Source organism: Ambystoma mexicanum, chromosome 9 (assembly GCF_040938575.1).
Source record: "Ambystoma mexicanum isolate Mex_15411 chromosome 9, UKY_AmexF1_1, whole genome shotgun sequence".
NCBI lineage: Eukaryota > Metazoa > Chordata > Amphibia > Caudata > Ambystomatidae > Ambystoma > Ambystoma mexicanum.
The window spans coordinates 1,511,159,418-1,511,183,785 of NC_090931.1; the positions used below are offsets into that span (position 1 = coordinate 1,511,159,418).

The 24,368-nt window shown below is 44.6% G+C and overlaps 1 protein-coding gene across 1 annotated transcript in view; it reads left to right on the forward strand.

The window, feature by feature from the left end:
* Positions 1–24,368, forward strand: part of LOC138487547 (zinc finger protein 850-like) — a 387,415-nt gene that overhangs the window by 84,976 nt on the left and 278,071 nt on the right. Inside the window, exon 2 of the mRNA XM_069614030.1 lies at positions 9,314–12,307. Within this exon, the coding sequence (XP_069470131.1) occupies positions 9,314–12,307 (2,994 nt within the window). The remainder of the gene's footprint in view (positions 1–9,313; positions 12,308–24,368) is intronic.

Consider the following 24,368-nt stretch of genomic DNA (forward strand, 5'->3'; position numbering starts at 1 on the left):
GGTAGTGTGACTTCTTAGAGAGGTCAGAGATGTGAGAAGAGAAGGAGAGTGTGGAGTTGAAGATGACCCTGAAGTTTTTAGCCTCGCAGGTGGGAGCAGAAAGAGGGCCCAGAGAGGACAGAAAGGTGGGTGTGGGTGTGCCGAAGAGGAGAATCTCAGTCTTACTGGCATTAAGGCAGAGATCATTGGCAGCACATCACTCCTGGATTGCAGACAGACAGTCAGAGATGAGGGAAGGAGAAGAGGTGGCTGAGGGTAGCCTAAAAATGAGCTGAGTGTCATCTGCATAGCACTGAAAGTTGGGGTAGAGAGCGCAATGCAGTGGGCAAGAAGTGCCAGGCATTGGTTGAACAGCCAGGCAGAGGGGCTAGACCCCTGGGGGACACCACAGGTGGAGCTAGAGATAGAGGAAAGGAAGGATCCAAGTTGGACCTGGGAGGGTCGATCAGAGAGAAAAGATGTCAGCCACGCCAGGGCCTGAACGGTGATAACCAGGTTATCACAGAGACAGTTGAGCAGGATGGCATGGTTGACCATGTCAAAGGCAGAAGAGAGATCAAGTAAGATGAGGACACAGGGGGTGTTGGAATCAAGGTTGGAGAGCTCACGGATGTTCAGGAAAGCAGTGTCCGTGCATCTGGCAGCTCTGAAGCCAGACTAATGGTCATGAAGAAAAGCAACAGATTCAGTGTGAAGATTGAGCTGGGAGATGGCCAGGTTTTCCAGTAGTTTGCCCAGGAAAGGAGTGATGGAGATTGGGCGATAGTTAGTCGGGCAGGATGGGTCGGCAGAGGGTTTCTTAAGAAGATGGTGCACAAGGGAGTGCTTCACGGGGGATGGGAAGACTCCTGTGGCAAAGGAGTGTTTGCAGAAGTCGGCCAGAGCAGGAGCCAGGGAGTCAATGTGGTCCTTGATGTTTTTTGGAGGAACAGGGATGAACCTGTTGTTAGGGAGAATTCTCTTATAAGGCTAATTTCCCAAACCTAGTGAGTCCCCCAGCAGCTTTGCTGGATTTTTGGGGTTTGTTTTTTTCTCCTGACAAGAGTGAGACTCTTTTCCTCCCACTCTTAGGCATGATTTGAGATGTATTTTTGACTTTGTATGTGCTTATGGGCTATGGGGTAGCCTTTTTACTCCATCATCTGTTTTTCTGTATGTGTGGTACACAGCACCCTCAGTGCAGTAACCCAGGGGTGTCATAGTGACCCTCAAACATAGACTCCATACCCTGGGACTGACTACTGTCTCCCAGGGCATGTAAAGTCACCATTGGCTTTACTAGTCCCAAATTGTGAACAGAACCAGTACAAACCATCATATTGTGGAAGTACTGGGCAGGGGTAATTCGATTGCCCCTGGGTCTGTTTTCAAGGGGGCACTGTCCAGTCCCCCTTGTCGAGTTTCTGGCTGGTGGCAGTGGTTACCACGCAAAATATTCCACAAGAATATTCTTTATGGGATTTTCCCATTGATTTTAAACGCACCACTTTTTGGTGCAATGTTAAAGATACCGCCGGTTTATTTATTTAATATTAATTTCCCGGTTGGGTCTTTTTGCCAGAACTCGGTTCTAAAATGGCGTTTGTGTACGTCTCTGTAACTCTGACCAAGGTCGAGCCCTTTGTTCCACTATTTTGGCGGGCTTCTCCACAGAAGCCCTACAAGTGGTGCCACTCTGTCTGGGTTTCACAGGACGGGCGGAGGGGGGAATAGGCACCCTGGACTGCGTTGCCTCAGCAACCAAAGTCACACTCTACTCTGATTGGCCCAGTGGTGAGACGCCCGGCTCACCACTTAGCATGTGTGATTGACAGCTAGGCTGATCAATGGGGGTTTTTCTGCATAAAAGCTGGGCCTTTGGGACTGGAACTTCAGAAGACGCCACAGGACCTAAGAATCCGAAGAGGAAAGAAGCTGAGCCATCTACAACGACGACACCACCGGTGGAGCCCTGCTGTAACCGTCTCACCACTTTCCCAACGACAGAGAAGATCTTCTGCTAGGAGAGTCTTCTTCCTTTGAGCTGGTAGGACCAACTAGTTTGGCTCTTTTTCACTTCCAAAGACCGCCCTTGGTCGAATTGACTGTGCCAAGCACCCCGGAAGCCGGATAGCCAAGCTCACCACTTTTGACCACGAATAAAAGGACCGCACCTTTTAATAGGGAACTCTGCGGCTGGTTTCATCCCTGTGCAGTGCAACGACTCCAAACTTCCCGACAAGATCCTCTCTTCCCCTGGCTGCAACAATGAACTGCAACCACTGCCAGGAACAACTGCCCCCGCTGGAGCTTCCTTTCCATTTAAGGTACTGTGTCCTGCCTGGCCCCCCTTTCTACAGATTACTCAAGGTGTCCCTTAAATCCTTGACTTCTATACTGGGTTGGCTTCAGACCTCTAACTATATATCGTCTAAGATCACCCCAACATCTTTTGAAAATTTTTTGCAAAGACTTTTAGTGCACTTTAAACCGTGTGATCCTGGGCACATTTCGCTTTGTCCATTTAAAGTGGGCCTGGCTCTACAGTATAACCTGCCTTTCATCCCTTGCTCTGAACTCTTAAAAGTGTTGGGAACTGTTTTATTATTTGCTCTGCCTTTTCTCTGCCTTTTTAACCTAAACTATTGGAGTGCCATCTAGGTTAAGCGCTCACTCTGTCTTAACAAATAGTAGTGCTTTTACCCTGACCTGTCTACTAGTAATCGGATTTTACTTAAGAGTGCTAGTGTATTGCCTGAAGTGTGTTTTAAATAAATAACTCTATACTTTTATATACAGCTCTGGTCAGTGTTTGTTTGCTCTACTGTACTTTGGCCCTATTGTGTATACTCTATATACTGCTTAACTCTTCTTGAGAGAAGTCTGACTGCTCAGCCACAGCTACCAGGTAAATCTGGGTGGTGCAGACTGCTACCAATTGGGTTTACCGCTTGCTCCTGTAGTCTTAATCTTTTTGAGGTGCTCCCTAAGGGAACTGCACAGGATTCTACCTAACACCTCTTTTGATGAGACTTTCATAGAGCGGACTTGTCTAGAAACCTTGTCTGGGGAGAACAGGTGAAAAGCAGAGAAGGAGGGCAGAGAGGTGGCCGAAGAAGGGCCAGAGGAAGAGCAGGGAGTAGAGGGGCGAGGGGGAGAGGAAGAGAGAGAGGACAGGATGTCCTGAGGTTTAGAGATGAAATGTGAAGCCAGAGCTGTGCGGAGGGCCTGGGAAGGGATAGGAGAGGTAGAGACTGCAGCAGGATTAGCCAGTTCCTTGCAGATTTTAAAGAGCTTGGCCGAGTTGTTAGATGCCGCAGAGACGCGGGCTTGGATGTGAGCTCTCTTCTTGGTGCGGACAGAGAGCCATTATTGCCTTTGCAGCAGGCGGCAGGCCAGTTTGTCGGAGGATGTACCAGAAGCACGCCATTTCCGCTCAGCCACCCTGCACATGCGTTTGAGGGTGATGAGGTCTGAGTCATACCAAGAATTGCACTTGCCTTTGGGCTTCAAGCAGATCCTCATGACGGGCGCAAGAACACCGAGAGTATCAGATATAGCAGAGTGGAGCATGGAAAGGGCTATGTCGGGGTGTGAGTCAGCCAAAGGGGAAGGTGGGGTGAGAAAGTGGCGGCGAAAGCCTCAACTGACCCACGCTTCATTTGTCGGATAACCGAGAAGGTGGGTGGCAGTGCTGGAGTTGGCTTGACCTGAGGGGTGGAGAGAGTGATCTGGGAGGAAAGGAGAAAGTGATCACTACAGGAGAGAGGAGTGGTGAGAGAGATAGAAAGCGGGAAGGTCTGAGGAGATCTGAACATCCAGAGTGGACCCTGCAGAGTGAGTCGGGCTAGAGGGGAGAATAGAGAGTGAGAGAGAGTCACAGAGGTCTCAAAAGAGTCCAGAGGAAGGACAGGAAGCATCCAGGTGGATGTTTAACTCTCCAAGAAGGAGGAGTTGAGTGGTCGAGACAGGAGGGAAGAGGAAAGGTCCACCTATTCAGAGAGGAAGGAGGAGATCTGACCAGGTGGCCGATAGACAGTAGCCACATTAAGGGAATGGCTAGGAGAGAGAGAGAGCCTGCAGACAAGGCATTCGAAAGAGGAGTAGGCCTGCGTAGGAATGACAGAGGCACAAATCCACTCAGGGTAGATCAGGGCTACACCCCCTCCAGAACGATTGGACGTAGGCACGGAGAGGATCTTGTAGCCACCAGGGAGGAGAGTTTAAAAGCTCATGACAGAGCTGGCCATGAACCATGTCTCGTTGAGACCTAGGACATCGAGGTCAAGTTCCTCCAGGAGGCGACAGATGTCCGAGGAGTACTTTAAAAGTTCCAAAGATGTGTTGGATATATTTTGAAAGAGACGAGGAAATTGCCTCTATTTGGCGGCAGCGAGTATTGGACGACCGCTGAATGATTTTGGTGCATTGAGAGAAAACCTATTCCCCAAGTGATGGTGACAGAGAAGAGGAAAGGGGGTAAGGGAAATATAGAATCCCCCAAATGATCTTCTGTAATCCATGCAATGCACACAGCCATCGATTGGCAAATGTGGAGCGAAGAGAGGATTGTCAGTAGTGTTGGATGTGCTATAGTGGGTTACTGCAATTTAGCTTATCATTAAGTAATAAATGAGTCTCCATCGGCTGCGGCCACTCCCATCTTCTATGCACTGCACCCCCCTCACCTTAGAGACACACATTCCCCTGTATCCGCCCTCCTACTAGTCTGCACCGCTGACCTGTGTTTGCCCTCTGAGATAACACATGAACCAGCACTTGTGTGATATCTACTTGTGGTTTAATTAATGCATCAGGATGTACACAGTTTAACAAGAGTGGTAGCAGCGGGGAGAGAGCACGCATTCAGCACACCATCTGCCCAAGACATAATTATTATAGCGTTGTGTATACATTCTGAATGCACAATTAATGCTTCATGTTTTAAAATTGGATGTTTTAAAACATGATGGACATGGATTTCGGGCTGCTAACCCGAACGAGAATGCAGCCACATGACGTCCCTTGACTCACGTCATGCACGCGGCAGGACGCTTTTGAAACACACCCATCAGGAGGCACCATCTATCATCACTGTGTCCCCTGCCCCGGACGGAGGTAAGAAGCTGTAATCGCTCCATATATGATGCTAGCACTTAACCCACTGAGCTATCGAACACTGCCTATACTTGATGACTCTTGCACATGTCCAATAGTGACTGTTTTGCTGGCAACAACGCTCAGTCGCAGCAGCCCTCAGGGTTTACATGTGAGCCAGACACCTCCAAAACCAGTAACCAGACCGAATTTAAGGTCGCCATCCTCTTTCCTGTGACACCTTAACATTGAAATGGAATTGCTCGCTATGGGCAGAGCTTGAGGGAATCAGGTTTCAGTACCTTGTTCTTGCTGCATCAGGCGAGGTTCCCTGGCACCTGTCAGGCTTGAGCGACCCTCTCTGCTGGCTGCTCGGAGAAGGTGGCTTGAGGGACCCTCACTGCTCTGGAGGTGACGTGCATGATTGTAACGGGCCCGCGGATGCGCAACATACCCATTACACTCCCTGTGAAATGGCTGCTGGAGGCCTCCATCTACCCGCTGCCAAAGTAATGGTGCTGCCACTGCGCTCTGTCAGGCAGTCTGGGCCATCAGTATCTGAGCCAGCCAGTGGGCTGACGCTTAATGCCTAGACTGGAGTGTCAATGTTTGCCAACTTAGGACACGTTCTACATGGTACATTTTCACGCACAGGCTGGCAATAATGTCCATCAAACATGCACCAAAATAACAACAAAATAACTGCAAATGTATGCCACATACTCTGCTTCTGACTTACCCTTAGCAAAGGATTAAATCCATACAGAGACACACAGGCAAAGCATGTCCCATGTCCTACATAACCATTGACCTATGATAGATACTGATGCCTGCAACGCTTCCCACACATTAGATCAACAGATTGTGGTGTCCTCTATGAGCATGGGTGGGAGAGTAGGTTTCAACATGAGTGTTGTGTTTTTCTGTGAACATGTAAAATAAAATGCATTCCATCCACCTGTGTTGCGAAGGCACACGACATCCACTGGTCCCGTACATGCTATTGGGTGCAGACAGGTTTGATTTGCATTGACCAGTATCTGCACAGGTAGTAGGCAGTGGCAGTGCATAATGGGTCATGGAGAGCAGCACCTATTATGCACAGGCCATCACTCCTGCTGTCATGCACCGCACTCTAATTCAGAAATGATTGCCTACTGCCAGGAAGGACAGAAATCCTGCACACCCTCATACTGCAGGGGGCACCTATGCGCGCCCTATAGAAATGTATGTACTCTTGAATTCTAGGTAACGAACGTTCAATTAAACCCAGGAGTTAAAGACTCCCGAGGTGAAGCAGTCACGGTGGCCTGCTTTTCCTCAGCACCGACCAGTCTTGTTCATCCCATGATTTCTCTACAGGCCAGTCCGACGCCACACAACCGATTCAAGCATTAGGCTTGGGTAGCGGCAGGGACTCACTTCCATGTGGACGGCCGCCGTTATCTTTTAACAGTGTTTGGATAACATCAGTTTCTCTAAGCAGGATAGTAGTGTTTCAGGAGGAAGGTCAAAGCACTTTGCTTAATTAGTGATGATGATACTGATTGGCCCGATTAAAGAGGCTACAGGGATTTGCATGCTATGTAGATGTATTTCCATCAAACACAACGTCTGTACGCCATGACTTAGGTGCAGGGCAGGGAGTTCTGCTTTAGGCCATGTTTGGGGTTCAGTCTTAGTTTCATTGTGTCCTTAAATGATTTTTACTCATGTCTTATAGATCTTGCCAGGTTCAGAATTAATCAGGCGAGTTTGTGGAGATCTTTAGAGTGGCTCACGTGGGTTGAGCAAGTATGTTATCAGTAGTAAGTAGCAGTGGAGAGATTTAGTGTGGCTCACGTGGGTTGAGCAACTATGTTATCAGTAGTAAGTAGTAGTGGAGAGCTTTAGAGTGGCTCACGTGGGTTGAGCAAGTATGTTATCAGTAGTAAGTAGCAGTGGAGAGATTTAGTGTGGCTCACGTGGGCTGAGCAAGTATGTTATCAGGATTAAGTAGCAGTGCCGAGATTTAGAGTGGCTCACGTGGGTTGAGCAAGTATGATATCAGTAGTAAGTAGTAGTGGAGAGATTTAGAGTGGCTCACGTGGGCTGAGCAACTATGTTATCAGTAGTAAGTAGTAGTGGAGAGCTTTAGAGTGGCTCACGTGGGCTGAGCAAGTATGTTATCAGTAGTAAGTAGTAGTGGAGAGCTTTAGAGTGGCTCACGTGGGCTGAGCAAGTATGTTATCAGTAGTAAGCAGTAGTGGAGAGATTTAGAGTGGCTCATGGGGGTTGAGAAAGTATGGTTTCATTAGTAAGTCGTAGTGGAGAGATTTAGAGTGGCTCACGTGGGCTGAACAAGTATGTTATCAGTAGTAAGTAGTAGTGGAGAGATTTAGAGTGGCCCACGTGGGCTGAGCAAGTATGTTATCAGTAGTAAGTAGTAGTGGAGAGATTTAGAGTGGCTCACGTGGGCTGAGCAAGTATGTTATCAGTAGTAAGCAGTAGTGGAGAGATTTAGAGTGGCTCACGTGGGTTGAGCAAGTATGTTATCAGTAGTAAGTAGTAGTGGAGAGCTTTAGAGTGGCTCACGTGGGCTGAGCAAGTATGTTATCAGTAGTAAGCAGTAGTGGAGAGATTTAGAGTGGCTCATGGGGGTTGAGAAAGTATGGTTTCATTAGTAAGTCGTAGTGGAGAGATTTAGAGTGGCTCACGTGGGCTGAACAAGTATGTTATCAGTAGTAAGTAGTAGTGGAGAGATTTAGAGTGGCCCACGTGGGCTGAGCAAGTATGTTATCAGGATTAAGTAGCAGTGCCGAGATTTAGAGTGGCTCACGTGGGTTGAGCAAGTATGTTATCAGTAGTAAGTAGTAGTGGAGAGCTTTAGAGTGGCTCACGTGGGCTGAGCAAGTATGTTATCAGTAGTAAGCAGTAGTGGAGAGATTTAGAGTGGCTCATGGGGGTTGAGAAAGTATGGTTTCATTAGTAAGTCGTAGTGGAGAGATTTAGAGTGGCTCACGTGGGCTGAACAAGTATGTTATCAGTAGTAAGTAGTAGTGGAGAGATTTAGAGTGGCCCACGTGGGCTGAGCAAGTATGTTATCAGTAGTAAGTAGTAGTGGAGAGATTTAGAGTGGCTCACGTGGGCTGAGCAAGTATGTTATCAGTAGTAAGCAGTAGTGGAGAGATTTAGAGTGGCTCATGTGGGTTGAGCAAGTATGTTATCAGTAGTAAGTAGCAGTGGAGAGATTTAGAGTGGCTCACGTGGGTTGAGCAAGTATGTTATCAGTAGTAAGTAGTAGTGGAAAGATTTAGTGTGGCTCACATGGGCTGAGCAAGTATGTTATCAGTAGTAAGTTGTAGTGGAGAGATTTAGAGAGGCTCATGTGTGCCGAGGAAGTATATTATCAGTAGTAAGTAGTAGTGCAGCCAAATGGTATGAATCATGCCCTACTTACTACTTAAAAAGTACAGTACTGGCCCAAATTAAACTTTTTAGCCGGTCAGATAGCACAGCGAGTCGAGCGCTCGCTTTGACATCCATGCAGAGCCTGCTGACACAGGTTCGAATCCCGGCAGGGCCAAACTCAGCCTTTCATCCTTCCGAGGTCGATAAATGAGCACCACACACCGTGGGTAATAATAAGCAGCGCTCAGATACCTGAGGGTTTGTAGCGCTATATAAATGCTAAATTATTATTATTATTATTATTATTATTATTATTATTATTATTATTATATTATTATTTAGGCATGCATCAGTTTAGATTCTGGTATTTAGGGATATCTTCCATTTATAATGGAGAAAAAGAGATACAAATTCTTATGTATTGATTTCTTTATCAACATTTCCAGTTGGTTTGTCATGTGATTTGTGTACTCATGTATCATGTGAAGGTAAGTCAGGTCTGCAAAACTGAGATTATGTTAAGCAGGGGCAAACATTTCAGGCTGCATGCTAATAGCCAGCCATACAAATGCACTTGCCACCTCAATTCTATGCATACACAGAGAGTACACCATTGTTTACTCGCCAGGAATATTGTACCAGTAAGTCAGTGTAGGATTCACCCAACAAGTACATTTTTCCATTTCTCTCTCCTGATTGGTGCAGGCTCACAAGCGTGGCTTCTCCCAGGACCACCCAGTGAGTTTGTAAGCGGGGGTAAAATGAAGATTAACAGCTGTGTGCTAGATGTTTTTTAGGCTGTACAATGACATAAAATAATAAAGTGTATCTCTGCTTCTTTCATCAGAGAATAAGCAGCCATGAAAGGATGCATGCTGGGGAGAAGTCCTACGAGTGCACGAAATGTGATATGCACTTTGATTGGGCATCACACCTGAGAAGACATAAGAGAACCCACACAGAGGAAAGACCTTTCAAGTGCTTGGAGTGTAAGAAAAGCTTCACTAAGAGCTCAAATCTGCACCTGCATCAGAAGATCCATACTGGGGGGCGACCATACCAGTGTACAGAGTGTGAGAAAAGCTTCACTGATAACCCAGACCTATACAGTCATCAGAAGTGCCATACTTGGCAGCAGCCATACCAGTGCTCAGAGTTTGAGAACAGCTTCACTTATATCTCAGATCTTTTCAATCATCAGAGGTTCCATACAGGACATAAGCGCTATGAGTGTACTGAATGTGGTAATTACGTTAATCATGCATCAAACCTGATGACTCATAAGAGATCCCACACTGGAGAGAAACCCTACCAGTGTGCGAAAAGATTCACTTGGCGCTCATATCTGCACCTGCATCAAAGGATCCATACAGGAGAGAAGCCCTATCATTGCACAGAATGCAAGAAAAGCTTCAGTGACCCCTCAGCCCTGAGAAGTCATCAAAGCATCCATACTGGGGTGCGACCCTACCAATGTACAGAGTGTGTGAAAAGCTTCACTAAGAGCTCAAATCTGCTGCATCATCAGAGGATCCACACTGGGGTGCGACCCTACCAGTGTACTGAGTGTGATAAAAGCTTTACTCAGAGATCAGATCTGGTCAAGCATCAGAGGATCCATACTGGGGTGAAGCCCTACCAATGCACAGAATGCAAGAAAAGCTTTAGTGACCCCTCAGCCTTGAGCAGTCATCAGAGGATCCATACTGGGGTGCGATCCTACCAGTGCTCAGAGTGTGTGAAATGCTTCACTCATAGCTCACACCTACAGGAGCATCAGAAGATCCATACCGGGGAGCGGCCATACCAGTGTACAGAGTGTGTTAAAAGCTTCACACTGAGCTCACATCTGAAGAGGCATCAGAGGATCCACACTGGGGAGCGACCATACCAGTGTACAGAGTGTGAGAAAAGCTTCAGTCAGAGCTCCAATCTAAAGCAGCATCAGAGGATCCATACTGTGGAGCGAATTTACCAGTGCTCAGAGTGTGATAAAAGCTTCACTCAGAGATCAGATCTGGTCAAGCATCAGAGCATTCATACTGGGGCGAGGCCATACCAGTGCTCAGAGTGTGTTAAAAGCTTCACTCAGAGATCAGATCTGGTGAAGCATCAGAGGATTCATACTGGAGTGCGACCATACCAATGCTCAGAGTGTGTGAAAATCTTCACTTGTAGCTCAAATCTGCAGCAGCATCAGAAGATCCATACTGGGGGGCGACCCCACCAGTGTACAGAGTGTGAGAAAAGCTTTGCTCTAAGATCAACTTTGTATAGCCATCAGAAGATTCATACAGGGGAGCGACCATACCAGTGTACGGAGTGTGATAAAAGCTTCACTCTGGGCTCACATCTGCACCTGCATCAGAAGATCCATACTGGGTTGCGACCATACCAGTGTACAGAGTGTGAAAGAAGCTTCACTCGGAGCTCAGAACTGCAGCAGCATCAGAGGATCCATACTGGGTTGCGACCATACAAGTGTACAGAGTGTGATAAAAGCTTTACTCAGAGATCAGATCTGTTCAAGCATCAGAGGATCCATACTGGGGAGCGACCCTACCAGTGTACAGAGTGTGATAAAAGCTTCACTATGAGATCAAATCTGCAGCAGCATCAGAAGATCCATACTGGGTTGCGACCCTATCAGTGTACAGAGTGTGAGAAAAGCTTCACTCAAAGCTCAAATCTTCAGCAGCATCAGAAGATCCATACTGGGGTGCGACCCTACCAGTGTACAGAGTGTGAGAAATGCTTTGCTCTAAGATCAACTCTGTATAGCCATCAGAAGATTCATACAGGGGAGCGACCCTACCAGTGTACAGATTGTGATAAAAGCTTCACTCAGGGCTCACATCTGCGGCAGCATCAGAAGATCCATACCGGAGAGCGACCCTACCGATGTACAGAGTGTGAGAAAAGCTTCACTGTGAGATCAAATCTGCAGCAACATCAGAAGATCCATACTGGGGTACGACCCTACCAGTGTTCAGAGTGTGAGAAAACATACATCAACAGCTCACATCTGCAGCAGCATCAGAAGATTCATACAGGTGGGAAACCCTACCAGCAGCATCACAAGATTCATACTGGTGTGAAACCCTACCAGTGTACAGAGTGTGACAAAAGCTTTACTCAGAGATCAGCTCTGGTCAAGCATCTGAGGATTCATACTGGGGTGAAGCCCTATCAATGCACAGAATGCAAGAAAAACTTCAGTGACCCCTCAGCCTTGAGCAGGCATCAGAGGATCCATACCGGAGAGCGACCCTACCAGTGCTCAACGTGTGTGAAAAGCTTCACTCAGAGATCAGATCTGGTGAAGCATCAGAGCATTCATCCTGGGGACCGACCATACCAGTGCACAGAGTGTGATAAAAGCTTCACTTGGAGCTCACATCTGCAGCAGCATCAGAGGATCCATACAGGGGTGCGACCCTACCAGTGCTCAGAGTGTGAGAAAAGGTACATTAACAGATCACATCTGCAGCACCATCAGAAGATTCACACAGGTGGGAAACCCTACCAGCAGCATCAGAAGATTCATACAGGTGTGAAACCCTACCAGTGTACAGAGTGTGACAAAAGCTTTACTCAGAGATCAGCTCTGGTCAAGCATCTGAGGATCCATACTGGGGTGAAGCCCTATCAATGCACAGAATGCAAGAAAAGCTTCAGTGACCCCTCAGCCTTGAGCAGGCATCAGAGGATCCATACTGGAGAGCGACCCTACCTGTGCTCAACGTGTGTGAAAAGCTTCATTCAGAGATCAGATCTGGTCAAGCATCAGAGAATTCATACTGGGGAGAGGCTGTACCTTGCTATAGGCTCTTTGGACAACTAATGTTAAAAGTACTCAGAAGTCCATTTGTTTTTTTAAACTATTTTACTTGTCAACAGGCATTCTCCTACTGACTTGGTTCCATATTTTTTGATACTCTTTAAATTCGACTTCAAAGAGGATGTTGAAGCATCAAGCTACACCACACTTTTCACCTGTCAATGGCTCAAAGAAAGTGGCCTGCCTGGTTGCACTCTTAACAGAGGAAACTTGTTCATTGAGATTGAGGGCGTCTTACACAATATTAATGGTCCAGCTGTAGCACCTGTGTCAGACCTCCCTGTTTCAGATAAGCACCAATTGGGGACAACATGGAAGACTTCTTGTGAAAACCCACCAAACAAAATGATCTTTTTCTAAATCAAAACCATGTAAAGATACCACCAATTGACATAATTCTAAGACTGCAATCCTATTGTGACCCCAAGACTGTCGTAAACTTCCCCCGTCTCACCTGTGATCGATTCTTGCTCTGTTCCGCGGAAGGATTCTTCTTGCGGGCGGACCGGGACTTGTACAGGTTCGCGCGAGTCTCGTCCGACTCCAGCGCGTGCGTTCAGAATTCCAGGAAGATCGCTTGTTTCAGGATGTCCAGGAAGTAGTAGCGGTAGTTCGGGTTGAAGATTCCGGGAGCAGAGTTAGAGGGAAGGGTGAAGATAGGAGGAAAGGACCAGGAAACTTGGAAGGGGATCGCCGAACAGTACACACACGTCTAGTCACTACCCAGTGATAGCGTTGAGACGCGCGGGGCCACGGGGGCGTGGCCAATATATGTGCCATGTCGGACGTAAAGGCTGGTGCGAGGCAAGGCACTGGGCACGGCCATGTTGGGGGTAACAAGGAATACAAGCCCCGTCGCGACAAGGACCAGGAGGTCCAGAAAGGGCTATTTCCACGGTTCATGACAGCGACTGTCTAACCAAATGGGGGGTGTATTATTTTGTCCTTCCAGTTCAGATGCATTGCACCAGGCAGGGTCCAGAGATTGTCCAAAAATCAACTTTCAACTGGCCAATCAGAGGAGGAAGACTCCTTGCAAGTCCCTTTTGTTATCTCTGATGGAATCCAAATGTCCAATCGCTTTGATCCAATAACTAATTTGGTCAAGGCGCAGTGTACTGGCATAGCGGCCCCTAATCCAGATAATACTGCCCCCCCACCCATATTGAACCATGATGAGCAAAATGGAAATCGAGTCCCAGACCCCTCGCGTTGACCACACAGTGGGGGGCTTCTTCCAATTGCTGTATGTTACTGGCTGAAATTAGAAGTTTGCGACAATCTATTGGTTATTTAAAAAAAAAACAGTTTGGCATAATCAAGCCAAGTCTGAAACACCTAACTACTTTGATGAATGTATCTGTGGGTCGGCCACCACCTAGGATCGCTGTGTCTACCCATTTACCGCTGACTAATCAAATGCCTGCTGCTAACGGAATCCCATTTTCCAGGTGATTGAAAATCATATTAAAAGCCATTCATACCCAAACATAGGCCATATGCCACCTAGAAATTAAGTGGTAAAAGGCCCCAAAACCTCAGATGATGCACCTCATACTGTGGTGGGGAATGGTTATAGGCCCTGGGGAGATTGTATACCAAGTTTAGAAAAGACACACACCCCTATTAACACCTCCTGATTATAACCGTAGGGGAGGAGTATTATACATGACTAATGTACCAAAATTAATATCAGTAAAACAGGAGGGGAAAGAGAGTCTTATCAATAAAAGTATCTATTGGATACACCATCAGAAATACTGCTTGTCAACTGTGAGAGATGATACTATGGAAGTTAGGAGTTTTCACGCCCCAGGGGAAGGTGCCACGATTACATCACAATTACCTTCCATAATGAGGAACCTCCACAGGGGCTTCCAAAGTATTTAGAGCGCTTCCCATGTCGAAGAACGAAAGATACATTTCTTAGACTCCAATTTTGACATTGTCAAAATGTTAAACAGATCGAAACATTTTACCACAATCCTTGAATCAAGAAAGGGAAATATTTGCAGCAATGCTCCCACAAGTAAATTCCATCTACTCCTGAGAAGAACGATGGGAAAAAATCCTACAAGGAAACTACAACAGCCTGTCCTTCCAAGTTGTGCAATTTTGGAATAAGATCAGTGACAAGAAAAAACAGAATGAACTTAAACAATGAAAGACCTCACAAAGAACTGACAATTTCATGATTTAATGTAGTATTTTGTTTTAAGTCCTTGTTTTAACCAAATGTACGAATACTATTGTAAATGATTTAAGGAAAAATGTAAAAGTTATAATTCTAATAACTAAAACATAAAAAATAAAAAGAAATAGGGGCTTCTATCCATTGACCTCGGACTATTCCTCCAGCAGGCCTTCCCATTGAGAGGAGAGGTCGATCCCCAGTTGATTGAATCCATGCAGAAGCCATTAACAACCCTTTCCCAACCCAGAACCGATACCCTTCAACATTGTATGAGTCAATGTTTGGTATCCGCCTCCCCGCTTGCCCAACCTAGATTTGATACTCTTCAACATTGCATGAATCAGTGTTTGGCATCCGCCTCCCCGCTTGCCCAACTCAGATCTGATACTCTTCAACATCGCATGAATCAGTGTTTGGCATCCGCCTCCCCGCTTGCCCAACTCAGATCTGATACTCTTCAACATTGCATGAATCAGTGTTTGGCATCTGCCTCCCCGCTTGCCAGTTTTTTGTAAAACTTTTGAATGAACACAAGAGAGGAATCTTATGCAGGAGCTGAACATGGTGTCTTGGAACACAGCTGGCCAGCGCAAACATCTGGATGACCTCAATTGGGTTGAATTTATATTGTTTGAGATGGCCCATGTGTTACGTCCTTCAGTGAATAATAGGCGTTTGAGATTGGAAGACTGCCCTCAAGAAAAGTATTCTGTTGATTTATCATAAATTGATCCCCGTTTTTGAAATTATTTCTAACGCTCAACATCCTGATCTTAGTGTCATATGGTATTCATATGAAGGGGTCACTACTAGCCTTGCTCCCTTTTTTACAAAGAAATCATAAAGCAGTGTCCTCAATCCAACTGAAGAGAGAGTCCTGGTTTGATAAGGATTGCATGAAAAAAAATGAACTACTTGCAGCACTAGAAATTCCGAAGTCACATGGATACTGACGCAGTACCCATTTTCTGTTGGGATGGGTGTTAGACAAGGGTGTATTCTAGCATTCACCTTGTTTAATGTGTTCTTTAATTACGTGCCTGATGATATACCCTCTGACACATATATCTGACATTCCCAGCATAGGGTGAAAAGATTCCATTGCAAATGTTTGAGGGTGATGGTGTCCTCATTTCCTGCACCCCAAGTGGCCTAATTAAACTTAAATAGCATATTATCAACTTACACAAATAAAACAGATGAGACCAAATTGCTGAGGTGTGTGGAAAAGTCTATATCTCATTCCTGCATGAAACTATGTATAAGGTAAATGAGAATCGAGGATGTCCCTTTCTTTGATTACCTCAGAATCAGGTCTGGGTGAAACAGGAATTATCAAAACCATATTGATAAAGCCAAACTGATCCTAAGGAAAAGGAGCAGTGCAGTCTTGACCTATTGCAAATCTTAGGGTAAACATATTCTCCCGGCTTTGATAATCTATCAAATGCAGACCCTGCCAGTGGTGATTCTCGGTGCAGAATTGTGGGGGCACTGCAACATCTCTAGAGTGAGTGTAATTGAAAACTCTTTTATAAAAAAGCTGTTCACAATCGTAGTTTCCCAGCACGCTAAATATCTTCCTACATCTAGATCTTGGGCTACCATCTATTGGCGTTCATATCCAATTGAAACCAGTACTCTATTGGGTACGCATTTGGTCCAGCAATCCGCTTTTCATTAAATATAGGGAAGCCCTGTTAGATCTGCTGGGGCACCAACATGCAAGTTCCCTCCCATGGTGTCACTTACACCAGGTACATCGGGGGGAGTTGTGGATAAATCCCTCTGTGATCACCCTGAAAAGTAGACGAACTGTGATCGAAGCACATGTAGAGTGGTCCATGGGGAAGAACATCAGCAAGTGTTTGGCACTGTCAAGAGGCTATTCTTACTTAAATACCAAACAAGCGTACCTGTGCTTCCTTAACAATCTATTAAAAAGGTCCTTATACATATGATGGCCATCTTCTTCTGAAGAGGTTGAAAGCTTGCAACAGTTTCTCTTTCTGTGCCGTAGGGATAAAGGGGCGTGCGACAAAAATGTAAACTTATATTTAAATAATAGAGAAATAAAGTCTCTCAATGAGGCAGACGCTCTGTGCAAGAAATCGGAAGACCTAGATGTCTTTGCGATTTCCACCTATTTGGCCCAGGCCAGGTGGATAAGATGTAGGATCTTGGCATTGCCATGAACCATTATGCACTCATCCAAGAAAGAATAAAATATACTGCATAGGTGCAACTTCATAACAGACTATTATAGTTTCCTCTCCACTGCTGTTCCTAATCCTTTTCCTTCTATTTACATGTACCTTGAATACTGCAATCAGATATGACCCTGCAGTTTTCTAGTAATGGCATATAATAATTGGTGTGATTGATTGTGTATTACACATGGAAAATAGTTCCTAAACTAGGTCGTTATTGTTGGTTTGATTATTCAGCTATTTAAATGTATTTTGAATACTATAATTTGATGTTGTTTCGCTTTATAGACACTTATGAATTATGATACTCAGTGTGATTACCCGCTTTATTAGCCATGGGACCATATGAGGCCTCATTATGAGTTTGTCGGTACGGTGGAGGTAACACCTCCAGCAAAATGTTGGCGGAATTTGCACCGGTGGAATTAGCGTCAGTGGTAACTCTGCTGAAATCCCCATGGAGTCATATGGGCTCCATAAATGGGGAATAACACCGCCATACCACCACTTGTAATCCAGCGGTAATTCCACCAGACCAAGTGTTGGCTACGTTAAATATGTTTGATTTACCACCAAGATACTACCAAACTCATAATGAGGCCCATGTCTTACGACTTTTGTTCTGTCGTTTTATCGGTATGTGTTAGGATTTTAAAATCTTTTATTCAATGCATTTTATTTCTATTCTGTACTTTTATTGTTACTTAAAACCAAAATAAAGTTTAAAGAAGAAGATCTATGTTTTCCATCAAGAGAAACGGGCTGTAGCCACCAGAGGCGCTATCCAACATCTCTTATAGCGCTTGCCCGCGTGATGCGCCTTTACCTTTTAAATTGAATCACAATTTGAATGTGATTTTGCTTAACAGACATCAGTCACTGGCCACTAATTATGTACCCCTTTTACATGCTATTACTATTGCGTTACTGGGCGCCGCCAGGAGCCTTACATATCTGGTAATGTCTCACTAGTCTGTGCTATCAGTTTGGTGATGATGGCTCCATTAATATTAGTCCCCAGCCGTTTCTGGAAACATGCTTGATATTTTGAAATTATGTTATTAGTCTTAGCTCAGCTAGTTGGCTCCTTTAGTGATGCTAGATCTTGCATCTAGAAAGGCTATTGGCCTGTAGCTGCTAGCCCGTAGCTATTGGCCTGTAGCTGCTAGTCTCTAGCTATTAGCTTGTAGAGTTTTGGTTCCCTCTGGTTTGCCTTTTTGAAAATCATGACCAGCAAAGATACAGTCCAGGTCCAGGCAGAATTAAGGAAGATATAATCTTACAGAACATAATTGCAAGACTCTCTACCCATTCCATAGCATATCTTCATGATAATGTTTGCCTTTCATTGGGTCCTGGCATTCTGGAGTGCTTTAACTTATCAATCACCTCTGCTATATTGCAGGATTGCATCAACACCATCTACGAAACCATCCAAGCCTGGATGGTAGCACACAGTTTATGCCGCAACAATGACAAAACCGAGCTCCTCATCACCGGCCCACCAGCACGCCTAGCAAGCTGCATGATGCCTACAAATCCTACACTATAGATGGTCATAAGATCTCAGTAGCAGCATCCGTCAAAACTCTCAGCGTTTACCTTGATGCCACTCTCACCATGACCCACCAGGTCAAACACATTGCCTCTTCCGCAGGATATGCAACCAAACTCATCAATGCTAGCAAACCCTTCCTCTTGGCTCAGAATTGTCTTCAAATTGCCCAAGTCCTCCTAGGGTCCAAACTACAACGTCCTACTCTGCAGAACATCAGAAAAAAAGTACACAAACTCCAAACTATTCAAAACAATGTTCTCCAGGCTGCCCTTGACATTGATAGACATGCCCACATTTCAGAGGCCAGAAAGTCTGCCCACTGGTTACCAGTTAAGGACAGAATCAAATTCAAGACAATGTAAATCACCTACAAATGAATCAGCAACGAGACCCCCAATACCTCACTGACACTGTCAAAAAACACTCCTCGTCCAGATCGATCAGATCTGTCTACAAACACTGTTTGATCACACTGTGCTTCAACCAGAAAAAAGCAGGAGGTGCAAGCTTCTTAGTCCGTGCCCCAGCTCTCTCGAACTATCTCCCACCACACATGCGTAATGAACCTTCATACTACGCCTTCAGGAAAAGTCTAAAAACCCTCCTCTTCAGCTAAGCTCCAATCCCCCTATGAACCCTCTTTCCTCCTCTGTAACCAGGGCCTAGATTCCCGTGGGTTTTGTGCACTCCTCCAAATGAACAAAATAAATAAATCATGTGGTGAAACTGATTAAGGGCCCATTCCTCATACCCAATCTACTAACCATGGGTGTGGTGTAACATTGAGGAGCCACCAGAGAACAGTACATGGATAATCTTGTGCAAGATTTATTGTGGGTCTGTTGGATGTTTCTCTTGTCATGTTGATATAAGCTTTACACGTGCAGGATCTTTCACTGTTCCAGAAGAGGATTGGGGGTCTGTGTTGTCCTGCAGTAAAACACCATAGGCTTGGATGGTAAAAGAGTTTGGTGGTATCTTGGCAGTAATACCACTGAGATACTGCCAAATGGTGTTACCATTACTGCCACTTGTGTCTTCTTGGCGTAATCTAGGCAGTTTTTGCAGTGCAGATTGTAAAGAGACATTAATGTCTTCCTGCGAGTACACACCACAAGACAAGAGTAACGAGGAGTGATAGCTAAACAAACACATCCATCCGGAGAGAACTCCTTAAGGCTACAACTTAGCGTTCCCCAGGCAGGTAGTGTAGGACCCAAAGAAAAGGTTGTAAAAGGTGGCAGTTTGTAGCTTCTTATATAGAGATAAATCTCCAGGTTGAAAAGAAGAAAACATATTATGCACATTAATGTAACAACTGAGCTGGGAATAAACAACGCAGTTTTGACAAATATTTAAGACGAGAAATAGAAAGAGAGTTAAAGCATTCTGAGAGGTCTGAAGGTGGTTTCTTTAGTGAAGGAAAACATAGTACAACCTTAAATCTGTTATATAATTGAACAGATGATGAGAAAAGATTAAAAAGAGTGGGCAAAAAAGAGACAACGGTATAACAGATGTAATCAAAGAGGCAGGGAGGAGACCAGAAGTAGCTGTGGTAGAATGGGCATAGACAATAGAAGACACAATATCACTTTCAGAAATAGGATAAAGGAGGAGAAAAAATGACAACAAAAGAGAGGGTGATGGTCATTATATTCAGAGAACCAGAGGGTCTTTAGGATAGCGAGAGTCTAATAAGTTGAACATTAGTCAAGAAAAAATAAACAAATAATTGTATACAGAGGTCGAGCTAGAGGTGTCCGGCAATTGTGTTGTTAGTAATTTGTTCAAAGTAGAAAAGAGATGCCTAAGAAAAGAAGACTGGGAATCAATAAGCAACTGGAAATAATCAGTGTTAAAGTGTTTAAGAGAATGAGAATAAGAAAAAGACCCATAATTAGAAACACACCTACCTTTTAGCCAGCGACACTCAGCCCTACAAAGCAAAATCCTTGAGTTTTTTAAAGAATTACATAACCATGGGGGGGCAATTTACGTTCCAGAGGAAAGGATGATGAAGAACATAAAGGATCCAAGGATGAGCGAATAGATGAAAGAAAATCATGAACAAGAGAATTAACCCAAGTATCAGAAACATCAGAAGGAAAGAAAGATTGGAAGATATAAGAGTCTATAACAGTCTAGAGAGCAAGGATGCAAATATTGCAAAATCATGGACATAGAAGGGAAACATAATGGTTGAGGAACAAGAGGTGTAAGGCAGACCTCCAGACAACCAGATAGTAAAAAACCCTCCTCTAAGGAAAAAGGCTTGGTGCACCGCTTTGCAAGGATACAAAAAGCAAAAAGGTGACAGAAGGTCCCGTAGAACCAAACTGCCACGGAGCTCTCGGTTAGTTCAAAGCAGTCACAAGTGTTTAAGGGACGAAAGCGTCACATGTGATGTAACCAATATACAGTGTTAATCCCCAACCTCATTGGCTATTACCTATATACATATTAACAGTCTTGCATAGTCCCTCAGCAAATTGGCCACATACTAATCTACTCCTACCCGCTAACACGTGGTCCCCCTACTCCATCATCTTGTTTCTCCGCTACTTTAGTGGCGAGATACCTTGCATGTTACCCTCCCCATTGGCTTGGTCAAGTGGTGGGCACCTGGTCATTAAAATGAGTTCAGTGGATAACACCAAGGTCAAATTGTCCTCTTAGAATAATGGTACCCTTCTCTTAATACCAGACATGCAGGTGCCCCCTCCATACTTCCCCACAGCTGAACCAAGTTTGTTGGCATCACCTCCTGCTCTTCGACTCACAAATCATAGGCTGTCTCACTCTTTGTTCCCCCCTTATCAGCTGCCCCTCCCTGTGTGGTTTAATGACAGCCCCAGAATGTCATAACTGAAAGGTCAGGTTAGGCCTCAAATTTGAAATACATTGTTCTCATGGTAAGGCACACTGGTGAATGAAAAGCCTGCCTTAAAATGGCAATACTGCTAAAGGTGCCTAGAAAATCCAAATCCAGGTATTTCTGCAGTTGATGCAAGGAATATGTGGAAAAGGCACATTGGTGGTTGAGAGACAAAACGTAGAATTTTTTATTGAAACAGCCACACATCAAAATGCTGTGTAACCCTGTAAAATTAAGAGCACAAACTGGGCGTCACAGACAAAATTAAAGTTGTGTTTGTATGTTTCATGCTGTGTGACTAAGGCCCACTTTTCAACACAGAAACTGACATCATGTTAAAAATGAAATGCACATTGTGAATGACAATATGAACAGCAGGGTTTCACCTTAAGTTGCCCATTGAAAACCAATGCTGTGTGAAAGTCCACTGATTCAGGAGAGCATTGGCCAATGACAGAAAGACAAGGAATAAAGGCTGCACATGGAAAATGAATGCAACAATTCAAGAGACAATTTTATTTCAGATGCAACATGTGTAGCTCTTATAAGCCCAAGAAAGATAGGGCTGTGTGGGTTGCTAGGCAGAATTCTCAAAGTGGCATCCCATTGCCAAATATACTTGGCTCTTTATCTGGAAGTCAGATCTCTCTGAGGCTAGGGCAGAAGAATGTGGGCCTTGCATAACAGTAATGTATGGCCGTGAGTTCAACAAAAGTAACACACCTGAAGGGGTGCAGCTCTTAAAAGAAATAAAAACTATGGATCGGAAATGTGGTGAACTCAAGGTTGCAAGGAATAGTGACAAATGGCAGCCGGCCGCATGATTGTTAAAGGGCAGAGGTGAGCCATATGCTGAAGGATAAGAATCGCTTCACACGCTATTATCTCTCCAAGAACAAAGAGCTAATGCATTTACCCCAGCCTTTGGTCAACATTAGGCCCAGAGACTAACTGATTCCGTGGCCTCCCTGCAACATATATTGAAGACAATATACTGCAACTTATCAATGTTAATTATGTGGCCCTATACTTACATTAGAAATGTCATTTGACTCAGTAACCTTTGAACCGTGAAACTTACAAGGTCGGGGCAGATGTCATTTTAAAGCGGATTTCAAGGCACTGGTGTTGATATGACTTTCATCCAAATGCGATTTGGGGAATTTAAGTTACAATATAAAAAGGTGTTTCTAGCTTCCCTGGAAATGTCCTAAATCTGAAAGTTGGGGATCTGATGACTTATTAAATTAGATATCTAGGTAGAAAATGTTACAATCCCAGCTATTTTATTTTTATTTAAATGGTGATAAACCATAGTGTGCACATTCAATAACCCACCCAAATGAACGTAAGTTTCACATATCCGTCATGATTAGGGGAACATTAATATCTGTGTATTATGGTATTTATTGGTAAAGTAAAAAGCCCTTGCTCTATGGTGAAAGGGTCAAACCTGCCGAAAACCCACCTAGAAGATAACTTTAAAAAAACATCTTGGAGGGAGAGCTGCCTAACATCTTGAAGGAGACTTTCCTATGATTCATCTGGGTGAATCCTGAGACAGCTGCCTAATCTTACCTGGTTAGAGAGGCCTTAAAATTGATGGAGACTTAACCTTGCTTGGGAGACAGAACCTGCGAAAGCCCAAAAGCTAATGGGGCCCCATGATTAAGGAGAGCCAAATGAGGGATGGATGTTGGTGACTACTCTGACTGAAGTGTTGGAACAGACCCTGTGTTGGCCCAAAAAGGAGCCATGCTGTTTTTCCTGAGTGCCCAAAAACAGAGATTTCCAATGTAAGTAGAGTTATCCAAATGACACCAAATGTGCGGGGGTTCTGCCAGTCTTAATATTTTCCCTTAAAAGTGGGTTGGGGGGAAATTATGTAGTACCTTCACATATTTGACGGAATATTAATTTAATTAACGCCCAAATAGATTGATACATGGGGGGCTTGGAGGAGTTTGAAACATCCACGCTCTTTCCTAGTGGGAACTTAACCTATGGTCATTAAATTAATTGGGTACATTATTTTCCTGTAAACCCCAGACTTCTCTTATGAACAGGGGTGTCCTTACAACAAAACATAATTCCCAACCATCATCACTTCCCAAACATTGCCTTTCAACAAAGGGGTGTACCTGTCCCAAACAAAATTCCTAACTGTCACCACTCCTTAAACCATGCCTTTAAACAAAGGGGCCCAAAACGAAATTCTTAAACTGTCCCCACTCCCTAGACCTGGCCTTTAAGCAGAGGGGTGCTGCAAATAACTGATGCCTGGGATTTTGCTGCTGGGGAGGGAAGTGCTTGAAAAGTGAAACAGTGAGTAAGTGACCCTGATAGCAGAGCGATTTTGTATTGCTTTTGGAGTGAAGAAAGAAAGGTTCTATCAATCAACATATTTTCAAAGGTCTGTGTGATTTCAAAACACTAGCATTTTTTCAAGTGTACATGGAATTGACACGTACAAAGGGCTGCATGTGTAATTTGTATGTTTGTGAAAACCAAAACTTGCAGAGAAGGTGGCATGTGTAACCATTAAAGGTACTTTATTAATTGAACATATACTTAAAATAAATATATATTCTCTTTCTACCCCAGCCTGGTTCTGGGTTCATTATTAGAACATGGGTAGCAACACCAAGAATAAATGGTGTATTGTGGACAATCTTAATTGGGGGGGAACTTCCTATGTTGGTGTGGTCTCCCAATATATTGTTACATCTCTGGAGCTTCTCCTGGGCCTCTCGAGGACCACACTAATCGTGGGATGGAAATGAGTATTTTCCACCCACTAGGTGCTTTAAGGTGAGGCAAATTGCTTATGAAATAGTGTAGTGAAATAAGGGGGTAGGGGACCGCCTTATGAGTCCCATTGCAGATATAATATAGAGCGAACAGCAGATGCATAAGCTTAGAAGACACATAGAAAGAACGCCATTTTGTAATAATGGCAGAGGAACAGGCTTGCATGGTCACGCTGCACCAGTCGAGTTCCATGGAAAGATTTAACTAGGCCCAAAATCATTAAGACAGAATGAGTCCGCACCAGCAGTTCAAGGGAGCCCCCAGCATAAACCAAGCGACCATAAAAGATCTAAACATGCATGACTGTTTCACCCCTAACCATAAAACACATCCTTTGTAACACGAGGTACAGGGAGTGATAAATTATAGATCTAAACAAGGGTGGAATCCTTGGGTGCAAGAGGAGCATT